The sequence below is a fragment of the Jatropha curcas genome, chromosome 1 (genome assembly GCF_041381405.1).
Source record: "Jatropha curcas cultivar XTBG-Jc1 chromosome 1, XTBG_Jcur_1.0, whole genome shotgun sequence".
NCBI classification, from domain to species: Eukaryota; Viridiplantae; Streptophyta; class Magnoliopsida; order Malpighiales; family Euphorbiaceae; genus Jatropha; species Jatropha curcas.
In genome coordinates, this window is record NC_143151.1 from 27235111 (window position 1) to 27250531 (window position 15421).

A 15421-nucleotide genomic window follows, 5' to 3' on the forward strand; every position below is an offset into this window, starting at 1 on the left:
AATCATGTCCAACCGATGAGGTCATAAAAGTAATTGATAGATTGAGATCCTTAAATTTAAGATTCCTCGTACCCTAAAGCCAACCTTTCTATTGCACATTTGCACTCAATTATTTATTTATCCTAAATATATTATTCAATTGAAATCAATTTTAAGGGAAAAAAAAAGCTTTAGATGATAGTAATTGAAATCAAGTAAATATTCGACATTAATCCAAAAACTAAAACCAATGAGTTAGGTTAGGTAATGTCACAGTCCCGTATCACGCACCAAAAACCGGACCGTGTGGCGCTTGTTTGGCACACCCTCAAACAAATCAGCCGAGGATATCAATTAGTTATCCTTAAAGGGACTCCATTCTGGGGAGCAGCAAGTCCAACCCCAGGAGCCATTCTCATGGCCTTAATCATATCATCAATTATCTTATGTATCCTTTCTCATCCGATTTTATCGGATGTCCCCAAATAAGGGAATTTATAGTTTCTTGATTTTATATAAAAAATAAAATGAAATAAATTAAAAAATTAAGAATAATCTATCTTATCAAAAAATTTAATGTAATAATGGTTATTTTCTTAATTGAGAGGCTTAAACTGTATCAAAGTGTAGTTTTAATTCTAGATTAATAGATATTATTCTTTATGCTTTCTGGTTAATTTATATGGTTGTAGCCTATTAATAATCAAAGGGCTTGAGCCCATTTTCCTGCCCCAAGATATCCCGGTACTCCATTTGGCCCTATTTGGTGCTAGCCCATGTGAAAAAGAAAAGCCATTTTATTTATTCAAACAAGCTATCTCTTACCATATAATGGGGAAAAAAAAGATAGAGTAAATATAATTTGAAAAAAAATTCTTATTTTTATTCATTTAGTCCATAATGTGGGTTTTCGCCAAGTATTTTCTAAATGTAAAAATTATTGTAATATCCATGTATTTTTTAAAATACAATTAGTCAATCACTGTATTTTTTACACAATGCTTTTTGAAGTCGCAAAGTTTCATTTGGTCATATTCGTTAGTCCTTCTATCCGATTTTAACCAATTTGGCCGTTAAGTCAATGAAAAGACAAAAATATTATTATCCTTGTCTCGTATTTTTACCATTAAACTTCATCACAACAATTTTAATAAAAAAAATCAGCAAAATAATCAAAATCAAAATATAAATCAACGAAGTATTCATAATCATAATAAAAAATCAAGGAAAAAAAAATATGCAATCAAAGATTAAAAAATCAAAATCAAAAATAGAAAATAAAGATATGAAATAATAACAACAAACTCTATCCACTTCTTCAAGCGCTCTCTCTTTCTCGTTTGAATATTAAGCCTCATCTCTGCATCTTTTAGAAATTCAAACATGCATCTATTATAAGCCATACAACAAACATAGTTCTGCCATGAAATAACCTTCAAAGTAGACCGTAAAAGAAATAGGGGTATATACATAAACAGAAGAAATAGAGAGAAATATATAAGAACAAAAGTATATTACCTCAAATAGATCTGGAGATACGAGGTTGATGATGGAAAAAAGCATATTAATTAATAGTGAGATTAATTGGGTATTTTGAGATATTTACAGTGTTAGCCAGTAAAAGAAGAGAAATGACAGAAAACACAGGGGATTTTGGGATTAGTTTTAAATTTTCTCACTTTTGACCCTTATTTACAAACGGAAAAATTGGAGAAAATTGAATGTAAGGACTAAAAGTTATGACAAATTGAAAATATAGGAATTTCAAAAAGTATTTTTAAAAAAGGTAAGGACCAACTAATTATATTTTGATAAATACAGAGACTTAATAGTAATTTTTCCTTTCTAAATTTTACATATGCGATCAACAACTGGTGACAGCTAATCATACAAAAAATAAAAAATAAAAATAAAATAAAAAATAGCATCTCTTTAGAATGTCCTGCCGTTGTACTGGCAAGGACTTCCATAAGATGATGATGATGTACTGATGCTTACTGTTGGTGATGGGCCTGATGGTGACTCACAGATCGTTCATGTCTTTAATTACATGGATAGCATGCAAGTTGATACAACTTAAAGTTACAAGACGAGTGATGAGCGTCTGTCTTGCAAGTAGGCCATGCCTGAATTGCGTTGCAGCAAGAGAAAAATAAAAGGGTCCGAAGAAAGCTTTCTTAAATCTTCTTGTTTTTTGGCAAATGGAAATGGCAGGCAAAATCATGTGAATCCCTCGTGAATTATTTCCCTAAGGACCCCATGTTGCACTTGTTGCAATAAAGCTTTTTGCCTATATATATGCCTTCACCAAAGATAAACAGCCAGCCAGGTTTTCCTCTACTTCTTGATCTTTACTTTCAACTATCAGAAGAGAATTCAATTCAGTCCAACACTTTATAAAAAGATTCAAAATGGGTATTCGCTTGCCAAGAATTGTTAATACGAAGCAAATTCCAAGACGGGTTCTTTTGTCACAGGAAAGTGGAGATGTCCCTAAAGGCTATTTTGCTGTTTATGTTGGAGAAAATCACAAGAGATATGCAGTTCCAATATCATACTTAAAATATCCTTCATTTCAAAAATTGCTAAGTCAAGCAGAGGAAGAGTTTGGGTTTCATCATCCTATGGGTGGCCTCACGATTCCATGTAGTGAAGAAGTATTCAATCATCTCATTTTCAGCTTGTAAAACTTTAACGATACAGTTATTAGGAGTATGTTAACTGTTTAACAAACTAATACATGTACCAATTTTGGATTAACAAAAGGAAAATATACATAAATTTGTTTATTGCATTCTTTTTATTTGTATCTGGAAATTCTACTTTTTTTCCTGGTGCCCATAAAATGAATTAATTTGCATTCCTCCATCACTGCAATCCTAGCTTTATAAAAGTCTGACTTGAGATGATATGAATATCTATTCAGACCAGAATTTGCAGCTACCATATAATGGAAAACAAAATGAAGTGGTGGGTAGAGGATGAATGTATTGTGCTAGAGAATAGTTATACAGTTTTTTCAATTTCCATTTTATTTATGATCAGTGAAAACTGAAACCTAGTAATGACTCTTAAAGAGCTTAATCTTTTAGTACTTAGCCTATTTATGAGGTAAAATTCATTCATCTTAAAAGTTATTTATTGAATTAAAGAAACAAATTAAAAGGAAAAAAAAAATTGCAGATGTTAATCTTATCGATCAGCATTGATGCTGTTAAGTATTAATAATGAAATTAGTTGAGTATAATTAGTTAATTTGAGTAAGAGTACTGTTAATTAAGAAGGGTTCCTTGTCTTAATTTCAATAATTAAGAGTACTGAAAGCATATTACATAATATGGTATGCTAAGTTGGGTAGTGAAGTGGTGATGGTAGGGAATGACTCATGTGAACTTTATGCTTGTCCAACAAATTCATCCATTAAATTGTTGAAAGGTCAACATCAGGTATTTTATGAGTTCACATCTTTAGTCTTTCCTTCCAGCTTCAACACAACTTACAGGAAAGTGCCTAGTACTTTCTGGTGAGGTTCAAAAGATTCAGAAACCAATAGTACCATTTCATAAGTGCAAGAAACATTATCATGTCAAATAATGAGTGTTTTTTCATCATTTTTGTGTCTTGTAGGGACCATACACATGGTTTTGCTAAATGGTAGTGTTCAATGAGTGATCACTTGATCATGAAATTCCAAGAACATATGTAGTGGCTGAAAGAATTAGTTCTGCAGAATTCGATCCATATGTTAGTTCACTATAAGCTGATATTTCATTTGACTTGACTGTCATATTGATTTGTAATCTATCTTGACTTCCTAATCAGTTGGGGAGCAAAACCATGTGATCTGTTGTGAAATATGTCCTAATGGGACCATATTGCACATATCATTCAATCCAGTTCAAAGTATTGTCAGTATGGTTTAAATCTTAGTTATTCGAAGTTAATTTGAATCCGGATCTCTACCTTTGGTGCCATTTCTTTCCTTTTCTTTATGAATTCTGCCATATCATGTTATGCTTATATATATATATATATATATATATATATATATGTAACAAGTAACTGCCAAGCTGCTCTGTAGTTAATCTGTAGGATAGACTGTTATGCAAGCTTATAAAAAATGTCGCTAGTCAATTACGTCATCTGCAGCTTCAATATTTTAAGTATCTTAAGATCAAAAATGTAAAACAAATTCATTCTTCATAGGATATTTAAGGTTTTGGTATGGCTTGTTCTATACCGTACATCTATTAGATTCATTTGATTTTAGGAAATATTTTTCATATGCAGAACCCAAGGATGGTTAAGCATATCATTGAAACTAGACATAGCAGGTCAAATTGTTGTTCAGGAAGCTGTCACTATCTAAAGTTCCTTACACAAAGGGTACAGTATTCATTTGAACTTACATGGCTTGTTGGCAAGTTGATGCATAGGATTATCAGAAAATTGAATATTTTCCCAAGATACATAACATAAGACGCTCTTTTATCATCAAACAGTGACACATGCTGTACTCCACTAGTAATTTTATCTTGCCTGACAAAAAATTTGAAGGACAGATATCAGGTAATCTATGTAATTGTCTTTCCAGCTGTAAAACAAGACCCTATCTTTTTTAAAGTAGATCTTGTTATTTTTCATAATTTGAGAAACATTGTCATATGAACTGATTATTATTATTATTATTATTTTTTGTCTCTGTTAGTGAAAAGAAGCAGAGCCAATGTTAGTAGTACACTTGATACTGAACTTAAACTAACATGAAACATATTGATGTCTACTTGATTGAAGAAAATGCACTTTGATCCACATATTAATTAGCCATTTATTGTTTTATCATTAATTTCAATGGTCTATAGGATATATACAACTCAGTAGTGGGTCATGATACAATAATGCTTTCATCTTTCTTTATCCTTCTAATCAATTGGGAGGCAAAGCAATGTGATTGCTTTTGAAATTTGTCCTTTGGGGGGCACAATATTGCAATTGCATGGCGCTCATCCTATTGAGGCTAAGATCAAGAAAGTTCTTGCCATGTATATATATGTGTGTGAGTTTAAAAAGGGCAGCAAGCTTTAGCCAAAGTTCTTTCTTTGTTTTAAAGAGTTTTAAGAATTCATTCAATCAAACACCTTTAAAAGAATTTGAAAATGGGTATTCGGTTGCCTAGCATAATTTATACCAAGAAAATTGCAAGATGGATTTTTTTGTCACAAGAAACCACTGATGTGCCTAAAGGCCATTTTGCTGTATATGTTGGAGAAACTCAAAAGAAGAGATTTACTATTCCAATTTCATACCTGAAGAATCCTTCCTTCCAGAATTTGTTGAGTCAAGTTGAAGAAGAGTTTGGATTTGATCATCCTATGGGAGGTCTCACAATACCATGTAGTGAGCAAGTTTTCACTCATCTCATTTTCAGTCTGTAGAGGCCTTTTTAGATATATGACTTTACTATAAGACACTAACCTATGTAACAATTTTGTTTTGAGAAATGAAAGTATATGTAACAACTTTGTATTGAGAAATGAAAGTAAATGTATTAATTTCATTATTTTTCATTGAATATCATATTATACAAAGTTAGTTTAAAGCAAAATATCTTCATTTAATTTTGATCCCATTTCTGTGCCATTTCTTTTCCTCCCTATGAATTCTGTTTGGATGGTGGCTCTGTACAAGTTGCAATTGAAAAGATGCACTTTACTGTTTATCCTTAAGCTGCTATGGATAATTAACAAATTATACTGTCAATGGATTAGCACAAATGTTCCTGCTACATATTAATCAGGTTAGTACCCAAAATATTTATCTTCGATAGATATTGCAGTCACTCAAAATTCAAAAGTTCCATTAATTGTTCAACCTGATATAAAATGCAGCATTCATAAATTAATTTGTTCTTGAGACTGAGTGATATTTTTCTAAATATAAGAAGTGTAATATCTTCTAAGTACAGCAAAATTATTTATGTTTGTTACTGTGTAGATTTTTTAATTTACAGTTTCATTTTCGTTTTTTTTGCAGTAATAATCATACTTGGAGAAGATATCTGTAGTGTTATTTTATATAACTTCAGTACCCACCATAAGGCCCTATCACACTGAAATATAATGTCGCTCCTGTAAAGAGTAAAAAAATGGTGATTTTTACAAATCTACTCAATTTCGAGTGTTGGAGCTGAGGTGGTGGGTCATTATGTTTCAAAGAAATGAAAATTGGAAAATAGCCTTTTAGTTCTATTGATAATTAGGTAGAAGACCAAACCATGTGATCCCTTATTAATTAGCATAAAAAAATGCATAGAGAATTCGACTGTATACCCTTTAATATTTGTTATATATAGTCTAACATTTACATTGAAAGGCATCACCAAGTTCTTGCAATATCCTTAGACATCAAAAGTTCTTTTGCTCTATAAGTCTTTATTAATCTTTCTTCTTGTTCATCCACACCGAGTTATGGGTTTCCGTTTGCCTGCTATTATTCGTGCTAAGCAAATTCTTCAAAGGTCGCCTTCTACAAGAAGCCAAACAAGTTCAGGAGTCATGGACGTGCCAAAAGGCTACCTTGCAGTCTATGTTGGAAAAAACCAAATGAAGAGATTTATAATTCCAGTATCATTCTTGAATCAACCTTCATTTCAAGAATTACTAAGCCAAGCTGAAGAAAAATTCGGATATGATCATCCAATGGGTGGTCTCACTATTCCCTGTACCAAGAGTAGATTTATTGATGTCATTTCTTGCTTAAACCAATCATAAATCATGATAGAGATGGTCGACACAATTTTGTAAAGTACAGAGATAGCTTAATCATTAATCAATTAAGTTTTTGTTTCTTCATATTCTGCAGTTCTCTTCTTGATTGTGTTCTGCAATTTTCTTTTCCATGACTTTCTGTTGTAGGAAAAATTTTCCTACACTTTTCTAAAAGGCAAAGAATTTTTTTGTTTAGCAAAATTTTAGTGACTCCATTCCGTTTCTGCTTGAATCAGCAGAATCTGCAACTTATATAACTCAAGTTTAAGAGTAATTTATGTTTGATTAGTAGCTTCGGTCTTACAATTAATTACCTGAAAGGTCTTCCTCAGGTATTTCATGTGTGAAAATCTTTAGTCTTTCTTTCCAGATTCAACGCAACTTAGAGAAGTGCCTAGTACTTTATGGTACCATTTTGTACTTTTCTTATATGAATTCTGCTAATTTATGTTTGATTTACTTGAACCCACTAACTTATGTAGCAATTTTTAATTGAAAAATTAAGTATAATATAAATTTCATTCTTTGTATTTACTCATCTTAGTTTTGCAAAGTTAACTTGAACCAAAATCCCTTCACTTGGTACCATTTTTGTACTTCTGTTTACGAATTCTGCTATTTATGGTGTGCTCATAAATATAAAACAAGTAATTGCCAGGCTGCTCTATAGTTAATCTGCAGATGGACAGTTATGGTAGCTTCTAAAATACTACTGCATTAACTCATCTGTTACTGCAATATTTTCTACATCTCACAAACCAAAAAAATTTTTTTTACTTGTTCTGACTTCCAAAAAAACTGAAATATGTTAAAAAGAAATAAATAAATAAATCCATTCATCATGGGATATTTAACCTTTGAATTACTAGAAGTTTAAGGATTTGTTATGATTTGTTCTATAAATGTAATGGAATCATTTTATTTTAGGTAATATTTTTCAATGCAGAACCCAAAAATGGTTAAGCATATCATTAATACTAGACATTGCAGGTTATACTTGTTGTTCAAGATGCTGTGTCATCCTCTTTTTATGATTAAAGTTCCTTACACAAAAAGTACAGATATGCAAGTGGTGATGCAGATAAAAGTAGGAAAAATGCACTTTTGAACTTGACATAGCTTGTTGGCAAGTTGGTGCATGGGATTTTCCCAAGATATATAACAAAAGAGATTCTCATTTTTGTTATAGCTGAATTCCACTAGTAATTTTATCCTTTTTTCTTTTTCTTGCCTAACAGAAAAAAGAAAGGACGGGTACAGGTAATCTTTGTTTTAGTCTTTCCAGCTGTAACACAACAGCCTAACTTTTCTAAAATGGATCTAACTTCCTTTTTCATAATTTGAGAAACATTGTCATATGAAGTAATGACTTGTTTATTTCTTGTGTCTGTTATATTAGAGACAAGATGGAGAGACAATGTTACTACACTCTGATACTGAGCTTTCACTAACAAGAATCATTTTGATGTCTTGTTGCTTGAAGAAAATGCAGCTTAATCCCCATATTATATTATCATTAATTTGAATGGTCCGCAGGAAATATATGACTTAGAAGTGGGTCATGATATGATATGATTAATGCTTTCATCTCTCTTAATCTTTCTTGTCAAATGGGAGGCAAAGCAATGTGATCTCTTTTGAAATTTGTCTTTAGGCCCTATCACCCTGCAAAATAATGTCTCTCCTGTAAGGAGGGAGGAAAATAGAGAGCAAATACTATAATCAACTATATTTCAAGCGTTGGGGCTGTGGTGGTGGGTCTTGATGTTTCAGAAATGAAAATTGGTAAGTGGCCTTTTAATTCTACTGATAATTAGGTAGAAGACCAAACCATGTGATCCCTCATTAGCATAAAAAATAATGCATAGAGAATTTCCACTGTATACCCTTTAATGTTTGTTATATATAGTCTAACATTTAGATTGAAAAGGCATCACCAAGTTCTTGCAATATTCTTAAGCATCAAAAGTTCTTTTGCTCTTTAAGTCTTTATTAATCTTTCTCTTGTTCATCTACATCAAAATTATGGGTTTCCGTTTGCCTGCTATTATTCGCCCAAAGCAAATTCTTCAAAGATCGCCTTCTACAGGAAGCCAAACAAGTTCTGGAGCCAAAGATGTGCCAAAGGGCTACCTTGCAGTCTATGTTGGAGAAAACCAAATGAAGAGATTTGTAATTCCAGTATCATTCTTGAATCAACCTTCATTTCAAGAATTACTAACCCAAGCTGAAGAAGAATTCGGATATGATCATCCAATGGGTGGTCTCACTATACCCTGTAGCCAAAGTAGATTTATTGATGTCATTTCTTGCTTAAACCATTATAGATCATGATAGAGATGGTTAATACAATTTTGTAAAGTACAGAGATACCATAATCATTAATCAATGAAATTTTTGTTTCTTCATATTTTGCAGTTCTCTTCTAGTATTCTTCAATTTTCTTTTCCATGATTTTCTGTCGTAGGAAAAATCTTTCCTTCATGCACTTTTCTGAAAAGGGAAACAAACTTTTATCATTCTTAGCAAAATATCATTGATTCCAGTCCTGTTCTGCTTGAAATGGGACCAAGTTTAGACTAAAAGCCAAGTTTAAGAGCAACTTATGTTTGATTCCACCTGATAGATGGATCTGCAGGGGACACTTTCGCTAATCTTTTCATTTGAACTTCAAATTTAGGTTGCTTTTTTAGCTTCAACTTTACTTTGACCGTCCAACAACATAATTTGCCAACAGCTAATGCTGTCCTTATCAGAAGGAAAATATAGAATGAAATATTATATATATAATAATAAAAATGATGCTGAAATTCATGAGTACGAGTTAAAAACTGATTCAGACACAAATAGGAATGAATTGATTATTAGTATGATTATATTTAACCCTTTGGAACAGAAACCTCCAACACTTCTTTTTCTTGATTGCATAATTAATCTATTTAAGGCAAACCCAATGGACATCAACTGAAACTAGTTCCATTCGACACTTTTTTTCCTGTTTGAAAGCTTGCTGTACAAAAAGGAAAAGGGAAAAGAAAACAGCAATTCTCAAACCATTTTTCGTCATGTTATTTATTCTTATTCTTAAAAAAATTCAATACTTCTCACAATTTGTTTTCATAAAATTTTCCTGTTTGAATGCCCTGTTGAACAGAAATGAAAAGAGACAAGATAATAACAGAAATTGCAAGTATATGGTACTCATTTTCATTGTAATTAAAAAGAAAGTATCGACATTGACTTGTCTAGTTCTACCATACAAAGTTGTTTTTATGATTAGACTAATTTGAATTCTCTCATGATCTAGTCAAGCTAGAAGTGACATCAATAAAAGTATCTTCTCTACAGGGAATTGTCAAGCCGCCCATTGGATGATCAAAACCATATTCCTCTTCTGCTTTACTTAGCAAATCTTGAAATGAAGGCTCATTTAGATACGATATTGGAACCAAATATCGCTTCTTCTCTGTCTCTCCAATGTAAACTGCTAAGAAACCTTTCGGCACATCCGGAGAGCTTGAGGATGCATTATTTGTAGACCGGCGCAGAATTTGTTTAGCAAGAACAGAAGATAGATATCTAGCCACTGGTAGGAAAAAATCAAGAAAAAAAGGATATTGTTCTATGCAAGTGAATATTGAATTGTATTGCTAGTGAATATGTTGATGTATGTTTGCTGTGACTTGTGGCTTCAACATATAGATATATATAGATGAATAACATATAGAGGGAGTGGCCTAAAGTCATTCTCTCTTATTGCTTAGGACATAGCTCACAAAGGGTCATGTGGTCTTGCCTTCTAATTAATTACTAGCATTTATCAGCCAAGCGTATTCATAACTTTCATACTGTGTCTACCTGTTAGAATGCTAGAATACCCCACAACCACATATATAAGCAAATTGCACTATAGCAAAAGATTTGAAATGGGTTCTTCATGCCAGCATATACATGCCGGATTGACCCTTTGATTAACAGCACAATTGAGACTATTGGTCGAGTGAAATATATATTAAGAACAGCTGGTTCAATCCATTAATTGCTTATTTAAATGGTCCCTCATGGTCATTGGCCATGATGTCCATCAATACACACAATATGTTGGAACAAACTAAGAAATAACAGAGAAAAAAAAGGAATATTGCAGTGTTATGTTTTACTAACTGCAAATGTGCTTAAATACAACAAAAAAGGATAACAGAAATTCCTATATTTCAGCTCAAAACATTCCTATATTTCAGCTCAAAACATGGAACATGTCTCCATGTTTAACAACTCAGCTAGAAAACAAAAAAGGAAATAATGACTGAAATGCAACATGTCAAATCATAACAGAAAAACAAAAAATGCAGCAACTGATCTTTAGAAGTGCAGCAGCTAAGTCAACTTCTTAACACTCCTCCTTGGCTTTGATGCTGCAAACTCCAAGTTTTTCCCTTAGAAACTCAAATTTGCTTTTTTCCAAAGATTTTGTAAAGATGTCTGCAACATTGTCATCAGTTTTGCAATATTTCAGAACAACAGAACCTTCTTTCTGCACATCTCTAAGGAAAAACAATTTGATATTAAAGTGTTTTGTTTTTCCATGGAAAACAGGATTGTTTGAGATAGCTATTGCTGCTTGATTATCCACAAACACATCTGTGCCTTCATTTTGCTTCAGGTTCAGATCAAATAACACCTTTCTAAGCCATAAAGCTTGATTTGCAGCAGCTGTAGCTGCAATAAACTCTGCCTCTGCAGTTGATTGTGCAACAACTTCTTGTTTTTTACAACACCAAGAGAACATTCCTGACCCCAGATTAAAACAATAACCTGAAGTACTCTTCATATCATCAGAACCACCATGATCACTATCAGAATAGCCCTGCAGAACATGAAACTGACTAGCACCGAACTTGATTCCATGCTTCAATGTTCCTTTCACATATCTTAGAACTCTTTTAGCAGCAGAAAAATGAGTTTCAGTAGCACAATTCATAAATCGAGATAGCAGACTCACAGAATGTAAGATGTCAGGTCTTGTGGCAGTTAAATACATCAAACAACCCACTAAACTTCTGTAAAGAGTTTCATCAACCTTTTCCGCTACATCTTCCTTGCTGAGCTTTACATTTTTACCCATAGGAGTTGTAGCAATCTTGCACTCATCCATTCTGAATTTCTTCAGAATTTCTTTAGCATATTTGGTTTGGCAAATGAACACCTCTTTCTCCTTTTGTTGAACCTCCATTCCAAGAAAATATGCCATTTCTCCCAAGTCAGTCATCTCAAAGGTCTGTTGCATATCTTTCTTGAATTTATTCACAAGTTCCAAATTGCTTCCTGTAACAAGTAAGTCATCCACATACAGGGAAACAACAACAAAATTGATCTCATCACCTTTGATGTAGAGGGTAGCCTCATTGAGACTTTTTTTGAATCCCAGCTGCATCAAATGCTCATCAATTCTGCTATACCAGGCCCTTGGTGCCTGTTTCAGACCGTATAGTGCTTTTTTGAGCAAATACACATCATCTTCTTGCTCTTTCACAACAAACCCCTCAGGTTGTTCAACGTAGATCTCCTCCTCAAGAAGACCATTTAGAAACGCTGACTTGACATCTAACTGGTACACTTTCCAGCCCTTTTGAGCAGCAATAGCCAACAGCAACCTGATTGTTTCAATTCTGGCAACAGGAGCAAATGTGTCAGAAAAATCAACACCAGGGATTTGAGCATAACCTTTCACAACAAGCCTTGCTTTATGCTTGTTTATAGAGCCATCTCCATTCAGCTTTGTTTTGAATACCCACTTTACTCCAATCACCTTTCTGTCATCAGGTCTTTTAACCAGCTGCCATGTTTTATTTTTTTTAATCATACTCAACTCCTCCTCCATTGCAGCTACCCATTTTTTATCTCTTTTTGCCTCCTGAAAATTTTCTGGTTCCAGGACCACAATATTGCACTTTTGATAGATTTCAGAAAGTGATCTTGTGCCTCTGATAGGTTCATCATCAACCAAATCAGTTTCGGACAGCTCTAGCAACTTTAAATCTTGAATTGGAATTGTACCAGCCTGATCTCCTTTCCAATTCCATTTAGTATCTTCCATAAAATGCACATCTCTGCTTATTAGAATTTTTCTTGTATCAGGTTGAAAAACTCTATAAGCCTTTGAAACTGAACTGTATCCCACAAAGATTCCAGCTTCAGCTTTTCTATCGAGCTTGTCTCTTTTAATCTGAGGCACATAAGTGAAACACAAGCAACCAAACACTCTTAAATTTTTTAAAGAGGGTTTGTAACCATACCAAGCCTCAAAAGGTGTCTTCCCATCAACTGCCTTTGTAGGAAGTCGGTTCAGCAGAAACACAAAAGTGTTAGCAGCCTCTGCCCAGTATTCTTTTGGCAACTCCTTTTCATGAAGCAAGCACCTGGCCATCTCCATCACTGTACGATTTTTTACGTTCGCTGACTCCATTTTGCTGAGGAGTATATGGAGCAGTGAGTTGATGTTCAATTCCAGCCTCTTCACAGAACTCACTGAAAGTTGCAGACGTGTACTCCTTCCCATTATCAGACCTTAACGTCTGAATTTTGCAGCCACTTTGTGTTTCAATCCAGTTCTTGAATTTCCAGAACACACCAGCCACTTCTGATTTGAATCTGAGAAAATATATCCAGCACATTCTGCTATAATCATCAATAAAAAGCAGATAATACTTACTTCCATTAGGTGAAGGAGTTCTATGAGGACCAGCCACATCAGTATGAATCAACTGCAGCTTTTCTGATGCTCTCCAAGTAGCTTTCTTGAAAGGAAGCCTTGATTGCTTTCCATATTGGCAAGCCTTGCATTCTGGCATTTCAACTTCAAGATTAGGCAAACCTCGAACAAGTTCATTCTTTTGCATATTTGCCACTGCTCTATGATGAAAATGACCCAGCCTTTTATGCCACACTTTTGCATTCACTGTTGTTGCTGAGTAGACTGATTGCTTTGCTTGTAGAAAATCTAGTGCAAAACTCTTCCCTTTCATGCGCACTTTGAACATATCTTCATCTTTTGAGTTTTTGATTAAGCAATGATTGCTCTCAAAAAACACTTTAAAACCATTTTCAAGAAGCTGACCAACACTTAGCAAATTTTGAGTAATGTTAGGTACAAATAACACTTCTTGAATAAACTTTGTACCTGTTGAAGTATCTACTGCAACTGTGCCTATCCCTTTCGCTACGATATATTCTCCATTACCAATCTTTACTTTGGAAATGAATGACGTATCCAGCTCCTTGAATAGATCCCTGTCAAAGGTCATGTGGTTGGTGCAAGCACTGTCAATGAGCCATTTGTCACTTGAATGACTTGCTGCAAGACAAGTAGCTACAAATAGTTGCTCCTCCTCATAATCAGCTACTTGAGCAACATTTTTCTGCTGTAGATCAACTTGAGCTACAACCTTGCTCTTGCATATTTTCTGATGATGTCCCATTTTCTGGCACTTCTCACATTTCACATCAGGTCTCCTCCAACATTTCGATGGTGAATGACCCTTTTTGTTGCAGTGCTTACAAGGAGGAAAGTCAGACTTTGATGAATCTGAACCTTCCTTCTTGTTTCCTTTGTACTTCCCTTTCCCTCCTTGATTTGTTTGCACCTTTGCAGCCAATGCTCCTTCAACAGAACCTTCACTTCTCATAAGCTTTCTCTGTTCTTGAGCCTGCAAAGCATGTATCAATTCTGCCAAGCCAATCTTTGACAGATCCTTAGTATTTTCCAAAGAAGAGATGGTAGCTTCAAATCTTTCCGGGACAGTAACAAGAATTTTTTGAACTATTCTTGTATCAGCAAATTCAGAACCAAATAATCGTACCTTGTTTACGATATTGAGAAGTCTATCTGAATACTCTTTAATAGTTTCAGATTCCTTCATTTTCTGCATCTCAAATTCTCTAACCAGATTCAGCACTTGCATTCCTTTGATCTTCTCATTTCCCTCATACTCCTTCTTGAGATAGTTCCATATATCAAAGGCTGTTTTCAAGGTCATGATTCTAGTGAAAATTGAAGATGAAACTGCAGCAAACAAACAGCTTTTGGCCTTGGACTTTCTTGCCTTCCTTTCTTTGAAATTCTTCATTTGAGCCACTGTAGGATTGTCGGGTAGTGGAAGCACTTGGTAGTCTTCCTCAACAGCCTCCCAAAGATCATTTGCATCCAGGTAAGCCTCCATTTTGATTGCCCAAACTTGATAATTTTCTCCATTGAACACAGGAGGTGCAATGGCAGTGAAAGGAGTTTCTGCACTCAAAGCCTCCATTTTGAATGCACTCAAATTCCTCACAAGTCCCTTAAGAAGAGGGCTCTGATACCAGTTTGTTGGAACAAACTAAGAAATAACAGAGAAAAAAAAGGAATATTGCAGTGTTATGTTTTACTAACTGCAAATGTGCTTAAATACAACAAAAAAGGATAACAGAAATTCCTATATTTCAGCTCAAAACATTCCTATATTTCAGCTCAAAACATGGAACATGTCTCCATGTTTAACAACTCAGCTAGAAAACAAAAAAGGAAATAATGACTGAAATGCAACATGTCAAATCATAACAGAAAAACAAAAAATGCAGCAACTGATCTTTAGAAGTGCAGCAGCTAAGTCAACTTCTTAACACAATATGAAGGGTAT

The 15421-nt window shown here is 33.8% G+C and overlaps 4 protein-coding genes across 4 annotated transcripts; all 4 read left to right on the forward strand.

The window, feature by feature from the left end:
• The first annotated feature begins 2044 nt into the window (after positions 1-2044).
• Positions 2045-2773, forward strand: LOC149499264 (auxin-induced protein 15A-like). The gene has a single exon (XM_089725892.1). The coding sequence runs from the start codon at positions 2391-2393 to the stop codon at positions 2664-2666; it is 276 nt and encodes a 91-aa protein (XP_089582018.1). The 5' UTR covers positions 2045-2390; the 3' UTR covers positions 2667-2773.
• A 2151-nt stretch (positions 2774-4924) lies between these two features.
• On the forward strand, positions 4925-5536 carry LOC149499265 (auxin-induced protein 15A-like). Its single transcript, XM_089725889.1, has one exon. It carries the CDS (start codon positions 5136-5138, stop codon positions 5412-5414), a length of 279 nt encoding a protein of 92 aa, XP_089582015.1. The 5' UTR covers positions 4925-5135; the 3' UTR covers positions 5415-5536.
• Positions 5537-6198: 662 nt separating this feature from the next.
• Positions 6199-6830, forward strand: LOC105643801 (auxin-induced protein 15A-like). Its single transcript, XM_020683139.3, has one exon. It carries the CDS (start codon positions 6447-6449, stop codon positions 6747-6749), a length of 303 nt encoding a protein of 100 aa, XP_020538798.1. The 5' UTR covers positions 6199-6446; the 3' UTR covers positions 6750-6830.
• A 1714-nt stretch (positions 6831-8544) lies between these two features.
• On the forward strand, positions 8545-9154 carry LOC105643802 (auxin-induced protein 15A). The gene has a single exon (XM_012229015.4). It carries the CDS (start codon positions 8772-8774, stop codon positions 9078-9080), a length of 309 nt encoding a protein of 102 aa, XP_012084405.3. The 5' UTR covers positions 8545-8771; the 3' UTR covers positions 9081-9154.
• The last annotated feature ends 6267 nt before the right edge of the window (positions 9155-15421 follow it).